The sequence below is a fragment of the Papio anubis genome, chromosome 20 (assembly GCF_008728515.1).
Source record: "Papio anubis isolate 15944 chromosome 20, Panubis1.0, whole genome shotgun sequence".
Classification (NCBI taxonomy): Eukaryota; Metazoa; Chordata; class Mammalia; order Primates; family Cercopithecidae; genus Papio; species Papio anubis.
The window spans coordinates 45,881,639-45,896,104 of record NC_044995.1 but is presented as its reverse complement, the minus strand read 5'-3'; the positions used below and the strand labels follow the sequence as shown (position 1 = coordinate 45,896,104).

The following is a 14,466-nucleotide window of genomic DNA, read 5'->3' as shown; positions in this document are numbered from 1 at the left end:
TCTCCTCTGTAACAGCTGTCCCCTCCTGAGCTCAGTCCCCTACACCAAGCAACATAAACCCCTGAACTTGTGGGAACGGGGACCCTGTTCCACCTTAGTGAGCATCACCTGTCTGCTCCCTGCCCTCAGGGCAGCATCCTATGGAGGCCTCCGGCCCCACCCAAGCCCCCCACCGCCACACCCCCATCTGCCTGGAGCCACCAGACTGGTTTCTGGGCCCAGGCCTCTTGCCATCACCAACCCTGTGGACCGCCCTCTGTGGCTGGATGCTGGGAGCCTCTCAGGGAGCCCCTCGACAGGCCCAGCTTCCCAGGGCTCATGCCTGATGCGGGGGACCTGTGCAGGCTGCCAGGTAGCTCGGCCAGCGTGTGGCAGGGGTGTCAGGGAAGGCGTCCCAGGAGAGAGGGGATGTCCGGGAGACCCTCTGAATGGCAACAAACACCTGGATTTCCTTCAACGGCCAGGAATCCCTATAGGGTTGTCGAGGAGAGGGTGGAATGAGGGTGGAGTCCAGCCAACAAAGGGCCGGGACAGGACTGCGGATAGGAGCTGAGGAGGGCGGGAACCAGTGGCCCCGGGGGCTCCTGCCCTGTGTCCTGCAGGGAAGCAGACCCCACTTCTGTCCACTCTGGCTCTTCCACTGTCCTACCGTGGTCTCAGCCCTCCAAAACCAAGACCCCCCACAACCCAGGCTTAGCCAAAGCACTTTCCTGGCCCCAGAGCATGGCCTGGGGAGCACCGAGAGCAACCGCTGTGACCTCTAACTCCCTGCACCAGAGCAGACGGCAAAGGGGAGACCTATGGCCTGTGGTCAAGATCAAGCCCTGACAAGCCATCAAGAGCCAGAAGCCCAGGCTTTGGTGCTCTGGGCACCACCAGGCCGACCCTGTGCCCCTTGGGGCCAGCACACGGGTCAGGGAACACTTCCGAAGTCCTTTATTGGGCCAGCAAGGCCAGGAGCTGCCCTCGCAGTGGGGTCCCAGTCTGGAGTCTTCAGGTCAGTGGCAGCCCTGCCCATTCTGGCCCGGGCAGGCGGCCCCTGCTGACTCGCTACTTGGTGCGTGCCTTCACATACTCCCAGCCCTCCTTGGAGTACTCGCGGGCCTTGGAGGGGGCCACCGACAGAGCTGACATCACCGTCATGATGCCTGTGGGAAAGGGACGGCCACTGGTGATGTTCCCCTCCCAGCCTCACCCAGCCTCCAACCCCTGGGAAACTCTAAGAGGTTTTTTTTTTGGGTGGTGGGCAGGGGGACAGGGGACAGAGTCTCACTCTGTCGCCCAGGCTGGAGTGCAGTAGTGCGATCTTGGCTCACTGCAACCTTCACCTCCCGGGTTCAAGTGATTCTCCTGCCTCAGCCTCCCAAGTAGCTGGGACTACAAGTGCACCACCATACCGGGCTAATTTTTTTTTTTTTTTTTTGGAGATGGAGTCTTACCTTGTCACCCAGGCTGGAGTGCAGTGGTGCAACCTCGGCTTACTGCAACCTCCGCCTCCTGAGTTCAAGCAATTCTGCTGCCTCAGCCTCCCAAGTAGCAGCTGGGATTACAGGCGCGCACCACCAAGCCTGGCTAATTTTTGTATTTTTAGTAGAGATGGGGTTTCACCATGTTGCCCAGGCTGGTCTTGAACTCCTGACTTCAGATGATCTGCCCGCCTCGGCCTCCCAAAGTGCTGGGATTACAGGCGTGAGCCACTGCACCCAGCCTAATTTTTGTATTTTTAGTAGAGATGGGGTTTCACTATGTTGGCCAGGCTGGTCTTGAACTTCTGACCTTGTGATCTGCCTGCCTCAGCCTCCCAAAGTTCTAGGACTACAGGCGTGAGTCACCGCACCTGGCTTTGTTTTGTTTTTTAGAGACAGGGTTTCCCTCTGTTGCCCAAGCTGGAGTACGGTGGTGTGATCATAGCTCACTGCAGCCTTGAACTCCAGGGCTCAAGCCATCCTCCTGCCTAAACCTCCCAAGTAGCTGAGATTACAGGCACACACCACCATGCCCAGCTAATTTAAAAAGACTTTTTTTTCTTTTTTTTTTTTTTGGTAGAGAGAGGGTCTCATTATATTGCCCAGGCTGTTCTCAAACTCCTGGCTTCAAGCAATCCTTCTGCCTTGGATTCCAAAAGTGCTGGTAGCCATGAGCCACCACACCCAGCAAGCAAAATTTTTTTAGAACAACTTCCAGCAGAAACTGAGGCAGAGGTGGGGCAGGGCCTTGCCTTGTCCAAGCTCATAGGACAAGCTCCGACGTGGGCCCAGGCCTCCTGCCTCTCATTCTACCAGGCGTTGTACAACTCAGCCCTCAAAGGCTCCCCCCAATCCCCTTCGCTAGAATCTCCACTCTTTTCCCTTGTATTTATTTATTTATTTATTTTTGAGACAGAGTCTTGCTCTGTCACCGAGGCTGGAGTGCAGTGGCGGCACCTCTGCTCACTGCAATCTCCACCTCCTGGGTTCAAGCGATTCTCCTGCCTCAGCCTCGCGAGCAGTTGGGACTACAGGCATGCGCCACCACACCCATCTAATTTTTGTATTTGTAGTAGAGACGGGGTTTCACCATGTTGGCCGGAATGGTCTCGAACTCCTGACTTCAGATGATCCACCCACCTCGGCCTCCCAAAGTGCTGGGATTACAGGGGTGAGCCACCATGCTAGGCCTCCTTTCCCTTTTAGATCCCTAAGAGACACATGTTGGGCAGGAAGGGGGATGGACAGAAAGGAATGGCCAGGAAGTGGGGAGAGGGGCTAGACTGGGGTGTCTGCAGCAACCTCCCAAGTAAAGAAACTGGTTGCCTTACCTGCATTCCAGGAGTCACGGACGGGAAAGTAAATCTTTGGAGGGGCTGGGAGCTGGGAAAAGAGATGAGCAGAAAGAAGTGGTGAAAAGGCTCAGCAGCCCATCCCCAGAAGCGGAGGGAGGAGGACAGGCCTGAGAATCAGGCCAGCATAAATATGGAGAACAATATCATGCAGGGCTGGAGGAACCCCCCAAGAGCTCACCACCCGCCAAGCCCTGGCCTCGCTCCCAGCCCGGAGTACCTGGGGTATCTGCAGGCCCGTCTGCTGACACACGTACTGGCTGAACTGGTACACGGCGGGGGGAACCACCTCTCCAGCCTTCTGTAGGGCTGCCTGGCTCTTGTCGCTGGGCCCCAGCAGCTCCTGGTCGTACACCAGGTAGACGGCGCCCCCAGCCACACTTCCCTTGATGAGGAACCTGCGGGCAGGGACGGGAGGAGCAAGCTCAGCGGACACTGACCGCCACGCTCAGGAGGTAAAGGCCCACGGAGACAGTGAGACCCTCCTGGGGGCTCACCGTCCACAGGTGACACTCTGTAGTGTAGCACCGTCGACCCAGACTCCCATTATACACAGCACTCAATTTACAATGTGCAAGGCAGGGCGGCTGGACGCCACTTCAACTGATAAACTGAAACCCGGAGGGGGAGAGTGGGTCACTCAAGGTCCCACAGTGAGCGAGGGCAGTGAAGACGTAAGATCCTTGACATTCTAGAAGCCTTCCAGCCCTGGAGAAACCAAGTGTTCCTGGGCGCCTCCTGCCCGCTGTCACTCCGAGCACGCATTCACCTCCCATCCACGCCAGCGGCAGGATTCACCGGCATTCCCACTTCACAGAGAAGACAACTGAGGCTCGGAGGCGGAGGCTGACACCGCGAGTGGAACGCCAAGGGCTCGCTGGGAGGCAGGAGGGAGGAGACTGGCGACCTCGGGAAGCCTCACCCCGCTGGAGCCTCAGTTTCCCTATCTAGCCCATAGGCGGGGGACGAAGGGGAGGTGACCCTACGGAAAGCGAAGAGCAGATCGGGACCAGACTGGAGACAGGGGTGCCCACAAAAAGGGACTTTTTCGGGGACTCGGGTCCCCTCCGGCTCCCTCACGCACCTCATCAGCGACCACACCCGGGCCACCATGGTCGCTCGGATCCACGCGCAAGGACACTCGACTCGCCCGCCGCTTCCTGTCGCGGCCCCGCAGAGGCCTCTGGGAGGTGTAGTCTTTCTTGCCCGACGCAAGGTCCTCTGGGAGTCGTAGTCTCTTACGGCTCTGAGACTCCAACGAAAGGCTGCGGTCCCGCAGCGAGGGGCCGCTGGGAAATGGACGCTTTAAGGCCCGGGCCGCCGCAAGGCTGTCTGGGAAATGTAGTCAGCACGCCGCTAGTTGTACCTGCCCGCGGAGCCTCCTGGGAAATGTAGTTCGGCCCCGCCCGGTCCTGGCAGCGTGAGGGGAAAGAGGCGTTAGGTGCCTGGCTGAAGCCTGAAGGTGACTCGAGAAGAAGTCGGAACCCAAGAGATCCACCCGCGCCCGCGCGGGGAACCAAGGGCCCGGACCTAGGAAGAGTGTGCCTAGAAGGCGGTTGTCACGGCAACGCGAGGGCGGGATTGTTCGAGAGCGGCGGCCCCCTCACGTGATCGATTCGGAGGCGGGGCGTCCGCCCAGGGGGCGGTGCCGGGCCCCTGCTGGGAGGTGGAGACCAGGCGGGGACTGTTGCCCGGCGACGCTCCGGCGCTGGGTCCCCGCGGCCTGGCTCCTCCCCGGGAGAAGGTGGGCTTCGAGTCACGTGACCCGGGCCCTACGGGAGGGGGCGCGGTCGGGTACCCGGCAGGAGGCTGCGGAGAAGAGAGGACTGTGGGGGCGTTCGCGTGGCTCCCAGGCTGGGACCCCAGCCCTGCTGGACAGTGGGGGAAACTGAGGCCTGAGTGGGTGAGTGCACGGTTTAGGGGTGCGCAGCGGGTCACACGCCCGCTTTGTTCAGAGGGGAAGCTAAGGACCGCCGAGGTCAAGAAGGGGCCGGTAAGTTCTGCAGAGATTTGGCTCCCCCCCATTTCTCCCGCATTTCGGCCGGGCTGCTTTAACCATTCATCTGCCCATCCCTCTGTCCATACGTCCATCCTTCCATCCATCCATCTGTCCATCCACCCATCCATCCTTCCATCTATCCATCCACACTTCCGCTCATCCATCTGAATCCCCATCCATCCACCCATCCGTTCATCCATCTGTCCGCCCATCCACCCACCCATCCATTCATCCATCTGCTCCCCCATCCTTCCACCCATCCATCTGTCCACCCATTCATCTATTTATTTGGCCATCCGCTCATCCATCCGTCCATACATCCATAAATACATCCATGCATCTGTCCGTCCATACATCCGTCCTTCCATCCATTTATATGTTCCCCCCCGTTTATCCATTCATCCATCCATCCATCCACTCATCTATCTATCCATCCATGCATCTGTCCGTCCATCATCCATCCATCCACCCATCCGTCTATTCATCTGGTCATCCACCCACCCATCCATCCTTGCATCTGTGCATCCATACATGCATTTGTCCATCCATCCATCCATCCACCCATCTGTCCACCCCTCTGTCCATCTGGTCCCACTTCCCCCTGCCGGGCTGCTGCAGTCAGTATGGAGCTGGGGGTGGAAAGAGGGATGAGCAGAGGGGCTTCATGAGCTGTCCCTGGCAGGGAAAAAGGTGGAAGCTCGTTTCTTGCTGTGGGCATGCCTGGTGTGTTTGGGGAAGGCGAGGAGTTCACTATTTTGAGAACTGAACGATTCATTGATGGGGCCGTGGGAGAGGAGGAGAGACAGGTAGTCAGGGGCTACACCTGCAGGGCCTCATGGGGTGCAGTGAGGAGCCTGGTTTCCACCAGTTGCAGTGGGGACCCCTGAGAGGGTTTGGAGCAGGCAGGGCCGTGGCCATGTTGCTTTTGACACAGATGCCTTTGGCTGCATGGACAGGAGAGGCAGGGAGGGAGTGAGTGTGGACATGGGGAAGCCAGTGGGGAGGTGGGCAGACCAAGTGGGAGATGGAAGGGAGGCCAGAGGAAAAATGGGGGTGGTCAGGCCAGGAGTAGGGTCTAGGAGGGAGGTAACAATCTGGGAGCCCTGGAGAGAGAGAGGAAGGGACAGCTGGGGAGAGATTGGAGACGGAGAATGGATAAGACCTGAAAACCATGAGCTCATGGGGGTGAAAGGATAGAAGGAGGTGAGGACAATGCCTGGGTCTCCCATTTAGGGACAGGGGACAGTGGGGCTATTACTGTGTTGGTGAGCCGGGAAGAGAAGCAGGTGTGGGGTGACATGCTGAGCCTAGATTGGGTCCTGCTGGCTCTAAGGGGCCTGGAGGTTGTCAAGAGGAGACACCCAGAGGACAGCAGAGGCAAAGAACCTAGGGCTGGACCTACAGATGGGACATTTCGGGACTCCTCAGTGATCCCCTCCGTCTGGTTTGTCTCATCTTCATGGTTCTGGAAGTCCTCTTCCCCTTGTCCCACTGACTTTTTCTTTTTTTTGAGACGGAGTCTCGCTCTGTCGCCCAGGCTAGAGTGCAGTGGCCGGATCTCAGCTCACTGCAAGCTCCGCCTCCCGGGTTCACGCCATTCTCCTGCCTCAGCCTCCCGAGTAGCTGGGACTACAGGCGCCCGCCACCTCCCCCGGCTAGTATTTTTTGTATTTTTTAGTAGAGATGGGGTTTCACCGTGGTCTCGATCTCCTGACCTCTTGGCCCGCCTTGGCCTCCCAAAGTGCTGGGATTACAGGTGTGAGCCGCCACGCCCAGCCTTTTTTTTTTTTTTTTGGTATGGAGTTTTGCTCTTGTTGCCCAGGCTGGAGTGCAATGGCAAATCTCAGTTCACTGCAACCTGCATCTCCCAGGTTCAAGCAATTCTCCTGCCTCAGCCTCCCAAGTATCTGGGATTACAGGCATGTGTGTGCCTCAGCCCCCTGAGTAGCTGGGATTACAGGCACCTGCCACCACGCCTGGCTAATTTTTGTATTTTTAGGAGAGGTGGGGTTTCACCATGTTGGCCAGGCTGGTCTCAAACTCCTGACCTCAAGTGATCTGCCTGCCTCAGCCTCCCAATGTGCTGGGATTCCAGGCGTGAGCCACCACACCCAGCCCAAGGAGGTCACTTTTGCACTGAGACTTGAAAGAAGTGAGAGAGCAAGCCATTTGATTATATCTGGGAACAGCATTCTAGGCAGTAGAAATAGCCTATGCGAAGGCCCTGAGGCAGGATGGTGACTGGCTTTTTTTGTTTGTTTTTTTGAGACGGAGTCTCGCTGTGTTGCCCAGGCTGGAGGGCAGTGGCACAATCTTCTCAACTCACTGCAAGCTCCATCTCCCGGGTTCACACCATTCTCCTGCCTCAGCCTCCCGCGTAGCTGGGTCTACAGGCGCCCACCACCACGCCTGGCTAATTTTTTGTACTTTTAGTAGAGATGGGGTTTCACTGTATTAGCCAGGATGGTCTCGATCTCCTGATCTCATGATCCACCCGCCTGGGCCTCCCAAAGTGCTGGGATTACAGGCGTGAGCCACCGCGCCTGGCCAGCTGGTTTCCAGGAACAGCAAAGGGTCTGTTTTAGTGGAGCAGAGTGAGCAAGGAGGACAGGTCCGCGCAGGGCGCTTGTGGCCACCAAGGAGTCTGGTTTTTATTCTAACTGGAACAGGAAGGATTTTCAGTCCAGGGGAGGCAAGGTGTGTGGATGGAGAGGGCTGAGAAGGGTGGAGGGAGAGGGTGCAGGTGCGGTGGAGCCACCGTGGTGGCCTGGACAGGTGGTGGCTGTGGAGAGGAGGGCGTGGATCCAAGGCGGTGGCATCACCAAACACCCACCAAACGCGGTGGCTGTGGGCCAGGCCTGTGCCGGCCACCTCTGTCCCCTGTCCCTCTGCAGGCCCACAGAGGACCATGAAGGTGCTTCTCCTCACAGGGCTGGGGGCCCTGTTCTTCGCCTATTATTGGGATGACAACTTCGACCCAGGTGAGCACCTGGGGTTGAGGGAGGGAGAAACCGGGCCAGCCGTCCTGTCCTCCGCCCAGAGTGACCACCCTGGCTATGGCCAGCCAGCCTCCAGGGAGCACGAGTACTGCTGACAGGGGCCAGCGCTGGTGTCGGTGAGGAGCTGGCCTATCACTACGCGCGTCTGGGCTCCCACCTGGTGCTCACTGCCCACACTGAGGCCCTCCTGCAGAAGGTGAGCCACCCCATGTCTAGATGAATGGTGGGGGTGCTCATGGCGGGAGGGAAGAGAGCCTAGGTTTGAATCCCTGCAATGATCCAGGCTTCCTGTGTGACCTTGGGCAAGTCGCCTAACCTCTCTGAGCCTCTCAGTTTCCTCATTTGCAAAACGGGGACAATAAAACCATTTTCTGGCCAGACACGGTGGCTCACGCCTGTGGTCCCAGCACTTTGGGAGGCTGAGGCAAGTGGATCACCTGAGGTCAAGAGTTCAAGACCAGCCTGGCCAACATGGTGAAACCCCGTCTCTACTAAAAATACAAAAATTAGGCCAGGCACGGTGGGCTCACGCCTGTAATCCTAGCACTTTGGGAGGCCAAGGCGGGCAGATCACTTGAGGTCAGGAGTTCAAAACCAGCCTGGCCAACATGGTGAAACCCCGTCTCTACTAAAAATACAAAAACAAAAAACAAAAAACAAAAACAAAAACAAACAAAACAAAACAAAAAAAACCACCGGCATGGTGGCAGGCACCTGTAATCCCAGCTACTGAGGTGGCTGAGGCAGGAGAATTGCTGGAACCCAGGAGGTGGAAGTTGCAATGAGCTGAGATCACACCACTGCACTCCAGCCTGGGTGACAGAGAGAGACTCTGTCTCAAAACAAAGAAAAACAAAATTAGCAGGGCATGGTGGCACGAGCATGTAGTCCCAGCTACGTGGGAGGCTGAGTCAGGAGAATCACTTGAACCCTGGAGGTGGAGGTTGCAGTGAGCTGAGATTGCACTACTGCACTCCAGCCTGGGCAACAAAGTGAGACTCCGTCTCAAACAAACAAACAAAAACCCCACCTTCTCATGGGTTAAGATGTTGTGCCAGTGCAGTGAGGCGGTGACTGGAAAGTGCAGTGTTTCTCAGCAAATGAGAGTATTGAGTGTCCATGCCTGTGCTGATAGCCAGGGTTCTCAAACTCCAAGGGAAGGATGGCCACTTCCTAGCAACAAACAGCCCATTGCTACTTCAAGGAAGGGTATAGCTCTTGGGCTCAAACCTTTCAGTTTTTCAAGAGAAGCTAGCAATCTGGAAATTGTAGGTGAAATGTCCTGTTTTAGATGTTGGTGATTGACTAACCACCAAATTGGCCAGCATTCTGGCCCGCAGGCTCCACTTTGTGCCCCCAGCAGTGGTACATTTTTGGGAATGGTGTCGAATGGGGCTCGAGGCTCAGAGTGACGGGGGGGGTTCCAGGCGGGGGCCTCCCTATGGCTGGCAGGTGCGGGGGGGGGGGGGGCGCTGCTGTAGAGGAGAGGCCCACGGGCAGCTCTGGCCCCCTCCAGGTGGTAGGGAACTGCCGGAAGCTGGGCGCCCCCAAGGTCTTCTACATCGCTGCGGACATGGCCTCCCCTGAGGCGCCCGAGAGTGTGGTGCAGTTTGCGCTGGACAAGCTGGGTGAGGGGCTGGGCCTGAAGCCTGGAGTCCAGGACCTTGGCCTAGGCCTTAGGGACAGGACCGGAATTGGGCTGTGGGTGTGGCTACAGTAACAGGTGTGTCAGGGCGGAGACGTATGCGGACTGGAGGCGTGGTCGGGGCAGAGTCTCATTGCATCTTGGGGAAAGAGCTCTGAACGGGACCTCACTGAATGGGGACGAAACCTTGCTAGATCCAGGGAGTAAGGCCAGGGCTGGGTGTCTTTGATCGTAGGGGGAGTTACCTGGGGCGGAGTTCACTGGATCAGCGCTCTGGGTGGAGCTAAGATCGGGGGCGGGGTTTGATCGTTGTCTTGGGGAGGGGCCTCGGGGCTGACCGGCGTTTCTGGGCCAGGAGGGCTGGACTATCTCGTGCTGAACCACATCGGCGGCGTCCCGGCCGGCACGCGAGCCCGCACCCCCCAGGCGACGCGCTGGCTCATGCAGGTGCTCCGCTCCTCCGTGGCCCCAGCCCGCCCCTCGATCTCAGGGACCGATGGTCCGCTTCCTTCGCGGCCGGGGCTCTGCCAACTCCTGAGCCGGCTCTCCACCTTTCCCGCCCCGGCCACGCCCCTCCTAGCCCAAGGCCCCGCCCCGGCCTTGACCCCGCCCCCGGGCCGGCCTTCCGGGTTTCTGGCCCCGCCTCGGACCCGGTTCTGGCCCCGCCCTGCCCCTAGGCTCCGCCTCTGCCGGTGACTCGCGAGTGCCACCTGCAGGTAAACTTTCTGAGCTACGTGCAACTGACGTCGCGGGCGCTGCCCAGCCTGACGGACAGCAAGGGCTCCCTGGTGGTGGTGTCCTCGCTGCTCGGTGCGTGCACTCGGCCCCGGCTCTGCGGGACGGGGAGTGGGAAGCTCGATGCGGGTGAGCCTGGAGGGTCTGGGCAGGCTTCCCGGACTACGGGGAGCCACTCAGCCGCTGCTGTCCGCGCTCCCAGGCCGCGTGCCCACGTCGTTCTCCACTCCCTACTCAGCGGCCAAGTTCGCGCTGGACAGCTTCTTCGGCTCCCTGCGGCGGGAACTGGACGTGCAGGACGTGAACGTGGCAATCACCATGTGTGTCCTGGGCCTCCGAGATCGCGCCTCCGCCGCTGAGGCAGTCAGGTGAGGCCCGGGCGAGTCTGGGGTTGGGCTGGGGCCCATGGGCGGCCGCCCAGCCCCAGCCGCAGTCCCCACCGCGCCCTCCCGTCCCCAGGGGAGTCACGAGGGTCAAGGCGGCCCCGGGGCCCAAGGCAGCCCTGGCCGTGATCCGCGGCGGTGCCACGCGCGCAGCTGGCGTCTTCTACCCGTGGCGTTTCCACCTGCTGTGCTTGCTCCGGCGCTGGCTGCCGCGCCCGCGGGCCTGGTTTATCCGCCAGGATCTCAACGTCACCGCCGCTGCTGCAGCCTGAGCACTGGGGGGTGCCCCTTAACGTCCCAGACGGGAACGCTCCTCTCTCCAACTGTCCCTGGAGCCAGAACACTCACAGAGACACCCCTGAGAGGGTGGCCATAGCCCAAGATGAAGTCATCAAGACAGAAAAGCAAAACCGAGAAAAACGACGGGCACCTGGAACCAGTTACAGCTTTGGAGGTGCAGGTGCCCCTTGTTAGGTGCCTTTGTCCGGGACCTGCAAGGCCTCACCTGTTTGGCCTTTATTGATGACATGACTGCTTCCATTTTGCAGATGAGGAAACTGAGGCTCAGAGAGGTCACGCCACCCTTGAGCCACCCATGGACCCCTCTCCATCTCCTGTCTGTGTTTCTAAGTCCCTGATTTATTTTTTCCACTCATTGCATCTGGGATTATCTCCCCCAACCCCTGCCAGCTTCCCCCAGCTGGGGTCTCTGGTACTCTTCACACCTGCAGGGACGTCTACACTGTTCGTCTAGCTGGTGGCAGGGTCTGAGGGGGAGGAGAAGGGAAAGAGTGTGTTCTGGGCTGGACCCAGCCTCCTGTTTGTGAATAAAAACTCTTCTTCTCTTGCATATATGTTGTTCAAATTCCTTGGTAATTCCAATTTGCTAGCAGCTGGTGGGCAGAGGGAGTGGGGTGTATGTATCAGGATCCTTGACTCTCAATCCCATTTCACAGGTGGAGAAATGGAGGCTGAGAGGGCCAGGAGCCGTGGCTCACGCCTATAATCCCAGCACTTTGGGAGGCCAAGGTGGGCAGATCACTTGAGGTCAGGAGTTTGAGACCAGCCTGGCCAACATGATGAAACCCTGTCTTTACTTTTTAATTAATGTATTTATTTTTGAGACGGAGTCTCACTCTGTCGCCCAGGCTGGAGTGCAGTGGTACGATCTAGGCTCACTGCAACCTCCACCTCCGGGGTTCAAGCGATTCTTGTGCCTCAGGCTCCCGAATACTTGGGATTATAGGTGCAGGTCACCACACCTTTTTGTTTTTTTTTTAGTAGAGATGGGGTTTTACCATGTTGGCCAGGCTGGTCTCGAACTCCTAGCCTTAGGTGATCCCCCAGTCTCGGCCCCTCAAGTGCTGGAATTACAGGTGTCAGCCACTGTACCCAGCTGCAAATATTTTAATTAAAAAATTAGCCAGGCGTGGTGGCATGTGCCTGTGGTCCCAGCTAAGGAGGCTAAGGCAGGAGGATCACTTGAGCCCTGGAAGTCAAGGCTGCAATAAGTTATGATTACAGCACTGCACTCTCTAGCCTGCGTGACAGAGCAAGACCCTGTCTGGAAAAAACATGAAAGCGCTAACCCCAATTAGAGCAGCCCTAAATCGAGACTCCGTCTCGTATATTAGTAGCATTAAAGGAGAAAAATTGGAAACTTGTGTGTTTCCGCCACGTGATTCAGTTATTTACTTCCCGTCCCTGCACCACCGAAAATTACATCAGATGTCCCCAAGGGGCACTATTACACGTTGCTGTATTCGGACCGAGTCCAGAGCTTGACCAATTGATAGATAATGAAACCAGGCCGGGCGCGGTGGCTCAAGCCTGTAATCCCAGCACTTTGGGAGGCCGAGACGGGTGGATCATGAGTTCAGGAGATCGAGACCATCCTGGCTAACACAGTGAAACCCCGTCTGTACTAAAATACAAAAAAAATTAGCCGGGCGAGGTGGCGGGCGCCTGTACTCCCAGCTACTCGGGAGGCTGAGGCAGGAGAATGGCGTGAACCTGGGAGGCTGGACTGCAGTGGCGCGATCTCGGCTCACTGCAACCTCTGCCTCTGGTGTTCAAGCAATTCTGCTGCCTCAGCCTCCTGAGTAGCTGGGACTACAGGCGCCTGCCACCAGGCCTGACTAATTTTTTGTATTTTTCGTAGAGACGGGGTTTCACCGTGTTAGGCTGGTCTCGAGCTCCTGACCTCGTGATCCACAAGCCTTGGCCTCCCAAAGTGTTGAGATTACAGGCGTGAGCCACCGCACCCGGCCTAATGGGCGTTTTAACAGTTCAAACAGTTTATTATTATTCTCGTTCTACAATTGAAGAAATTCTGGGGGATGACGTCGTCGATGCAGGGTCGGCCAGAAATCGGCGGAGTTGGCTTTCCAACTCATGTCACAAGCAGAGGGAGGAAGGCAGCCACAGTCACCTCCACTGGTTCCGACTCCAGCGCTCGGGCTCGCAGGAGTAAACGCGCATGCTCAGGGAGCTCGGTCGCGCATGCTCAGTGAGACCGCGGGGGGAAGACTCCAGCCGCCAGGGGGAGCGCGCGCCGTTCTTGCCTCTCTGGCATGCGCCTCCTGAGCCGAGTAGATATCCCAGAGTTCCGCTCGCCGCCAGCCCTTCCGCCGGGGCCGCCACTGGAGAGCAGTAGGTAAGTGCTTTCCCGCACTGCCGGGATCCGCCGCCATCTGCCGCCATCCAGACTCCCGGGTCCTCTGTGCGGGTTGGAGGATGGTTGGTTGTGGCAAGCGAGGCTGAAGAAGCCGGGACGCGGGTCTCTGGGCCTCGGGAACCGAGCCTGTACTCACCTCCGTCCCTTCTCCCCTCCGCTGTCCGCAGCCATGGCTCTACGCTACCCTATGGCCGTGGGCCTCAACAAGGGCCACAAGGTGACCAAGAACGTGAGCAAGCCCAGACACAGCCGCCGCCGCGGGGTGAGTGCGGGGGCCGCGCGGAAGTTGTCGGGGGTTTCTTGGAGGGTGGAGGGCACGGCTTGGGCAAAGGCTCTCGACCTGAAAGAATGCGCGTTGGGGTGCGGAACTAAAGGGGGCGGCGGCAATCCACGCTGGGGCAGAGGGAGCACCTTGAGAGCGGCGCGGGGCAGCGGGTTTGGGGTTCTGACGTATGAGTAGGAGTTCGCTGATGGAGCTGGCCCGAGGTTGCGGTGTGTGAGGTTGGGGGATTTCAGGTGTGTCAGTGTACCGGGCTCCTTTATTCAGCCTGGACTCCAGGCGCGTCCTGCGAGTGTTGCGGAGACTGGGACTTGGGGAGGATGGGAGCTGCTCCGGGCGCGGTGAAAAGCGCTAGGGGTTAATACCTTGGTTCTCACAGCTCCCTACAGAGGGGAGGAAGTAGCCAGGGGAATCGTGGCAGCGCGAGAAGCTGCTTAAGTAGAATGCAGGGTTCCCCCTACCCTGACGGCCGCCCCTTTCCCCCCAGCGTCTGACGAAACACACCAAGTTCGTGCGGGACATGATTCGGGAGGTGTGTGGCTTTGCCCCGTACGAGCGGCGTGCCATGGAGTTACTGAAGGTCTCCAAGGACAAACGGGCCCTCAAGTTTATCAAGAAAAGGGTAGGTGGGCGCTGCTGGCCGAGGGGCGGGATGGGATGGGAGTTGGGGCCGGGCTGACGGCGGCCTCGTCCCTGGCAGGTGGGGACGCACATCCGCGCCAAGAGGAAGCGGGAGGAGCTGAGCAACGTATTGGCCGCTATGAGGAAAGCTGCTGCCAAGAAAGACTGAGCCCCTCCCCCGGCTTCTCCGTGAAATAAAGAACAGCTTGACCGAAGCCCTGGCTCTGCTGCTGTCCGTGGGGGGGGGGGTTGTCCGCCGTCCCCTCTGGGGCCCGCCCGGAGCCACACCCTCTGTGGGTGCTGCCTGGC

General features: G+C 58.7%; 3 protein-coding genes across 20 annotated transcripts; 2 read left to right on the top strand and 1 right to left on the bottom strand.

Annotated features, from left to right (window-relative positions):
- Positions 1-919: 919 nt before the first annotated feature.
- MICOS13 (mitochondrial contact site and cristae organizing system subunit 13) lies at positions 920-4,346 on the bottom strand. Of its 3 annotated transcripts, none has more exons than XM_003914726.5 (4): positions 3,903-4,346; positions 3,039-3,216; positions 2,798-2,849; positions 920-1,148 (listed from the first exon to the last, which is right to left on the bottom strand). In XM_003914726.5, the coding sequence occupies exons 1-4, from the start codon at positions 3,929-3,931 to the stop codon at positions 1,051-1,053; spliced, it is 357 nt and encodes a 118-aa protein (XP_003914775.1). In that variant the 5' UTR covers positions 3,932-4,346; the 3' UTR covers positions 920-1,050. The 3 variants fall into 3 exon arrangements, with proteins under 3 accessions (XP_003914775.1, XP_017807604.1, XP_009191537.1); XM_017952115.3 differs by lacking the exon at positions 3,903-4,346 and adding an exon at positions 3,588-3,834; XM_009193273.3 differs by lacking the exon at positions 3,903-4,346 and adding an exon at positions 3,316-3,558.
- Positions 4,347-4,476: 130 nt separating this feature from the next.
- HSD11B1L (hydroxysteroid 11-beta dehydrogenase 1 like) lies at positions 4,477-12,820 on the top strand. 16 transcript variants are annotated; one of them, XM_003914725.3, is made up of 8 exons: positions 4,477-4,721; positions 7,712-7,798; positions 7,882-8,012; positions 9,333-9,444; positions 9,817-9,908; positions 10,178-10,271; positions 10,399-10,564; positions 10,656-11,429. In XM_003914725.3, exons 2-8 carry the CDS (start codon positions 7,726-7,728, stop codon positions 10,849-10,851), a joined length of 864 nt encoding a protein of 287 aa, XP_003914774.1. In that variant the 5' UTR covers positions 4,477-4,721; positions 7,712-7,725; the 3' UTR covers positions 10,852-11,429. The 16 variants fall into 16 exon arrangements, with proteins under 16 accessions (XP_003914774.1, XP_009191534.1, XP_009191526.1 ...); XM_009193262.4 differs by having other exon boundaries at positions 4,622-4,721; positions 10,178-10,325; positions 10,435-10,564; XM_009193256.4 differs by having other exon boundaries at positions 4,634-4,721; positions 10,139-10,325; positions 10,435-10,564.
- A 297-nt stretch (positions 12,821-13,117) lies between these two features.
- RPL36 (ribosomal protein L36) lies at positions 13,118-14,372 on the top strand. Its single transcript, XM_003914727.4, has 4 exons — positions 13,118-13,235; positions 13,424-13,518; positions 14,024-14,158; positions 14,237-14,372. The coding sequence occupies exons 2-4, from the start codon at positions 13,426-13,428 to the stop codon at positions 14,324-14,326; spliced, it is 318 nt and encodes a 105-aa protein (XP_003914776.1). The 5' UTR covers positions 13,118-13,235; positions 13,424-13,425; the 3' UTR covers positions 14,327-14,372.
- Positions 14,373-14,466: the final 94 nt, after the last annotated feature.

Excerpts from the sequence above, each read along its gene's own strand:
- RPL36 (XM_003914727.4), top strand. The coding sequence starts at position 13,426 with ATGGCTCTACGCTACCCTATGGCCGTGGGCCTCAACAAGGGCCACAAG. Across the intron at positions 13,519-14,023 it reads GACACAGCCGCCGCCGCGGG|CGTCTGACGAAACACACCAA; the intron begins GTGAGTGCGGGG and ends CTTTCCCCCCAG. Across the intron at positions 14,159-14,236 it reads TCAAGTTTATCAAGAAAAGG|GTGGGGACGCACATCCGCGC; the intron begins GTAGGTGGGCGC and ends CGTCCCTGGCAG.
- MICOS13 (XM_009193273.3), bottom strand. The coding sequence starts at position 3,365 with ATGGGAGTCTGGGTCGACGGTGCTACACTACAGAGTGTCACCTGTGGA. Across the intron at positions 3,217-3,315 it reads CAGAGTGTCACCTGTGGACG|GTTCCTCATCAAGGGAAGTG; the intron begins GTGAGCCCCCAG and ends CCCTGCCCGCAG. Across the intron at positions 2,850-3,038 it reads CGGGCCTGCAGATACCCCAG|CTCCCAGCCCCTCCAAAGAT; the intron begins GTACTCCGGGCT and ends CTCTTTTCCCAG.
- HSD11B1L (XM_009193256.4), top strand. The coding sequence starts at position 7,726 with ATGAAGGTGCTTCTCCTCACAGGGCTGGGGGCCCTGTTCTTCGCCTAT. Across the intron at positions 7,799-7,881 it reads GGATGACAACTTCGACCCAG|CCAGCCTCCAGGGAGCACGA; the intron begins GTGAGCACCTGG and ends GGCTATGGCCAG. Across the intron at positions 10,326-10,434 it reads GAGTGGGAAGCTCGATGCGG|CGGCCAAGTTCGCGCTGGAC; the intron begins GTGAGCCTGGAG and ends CTCCCTACTCAG.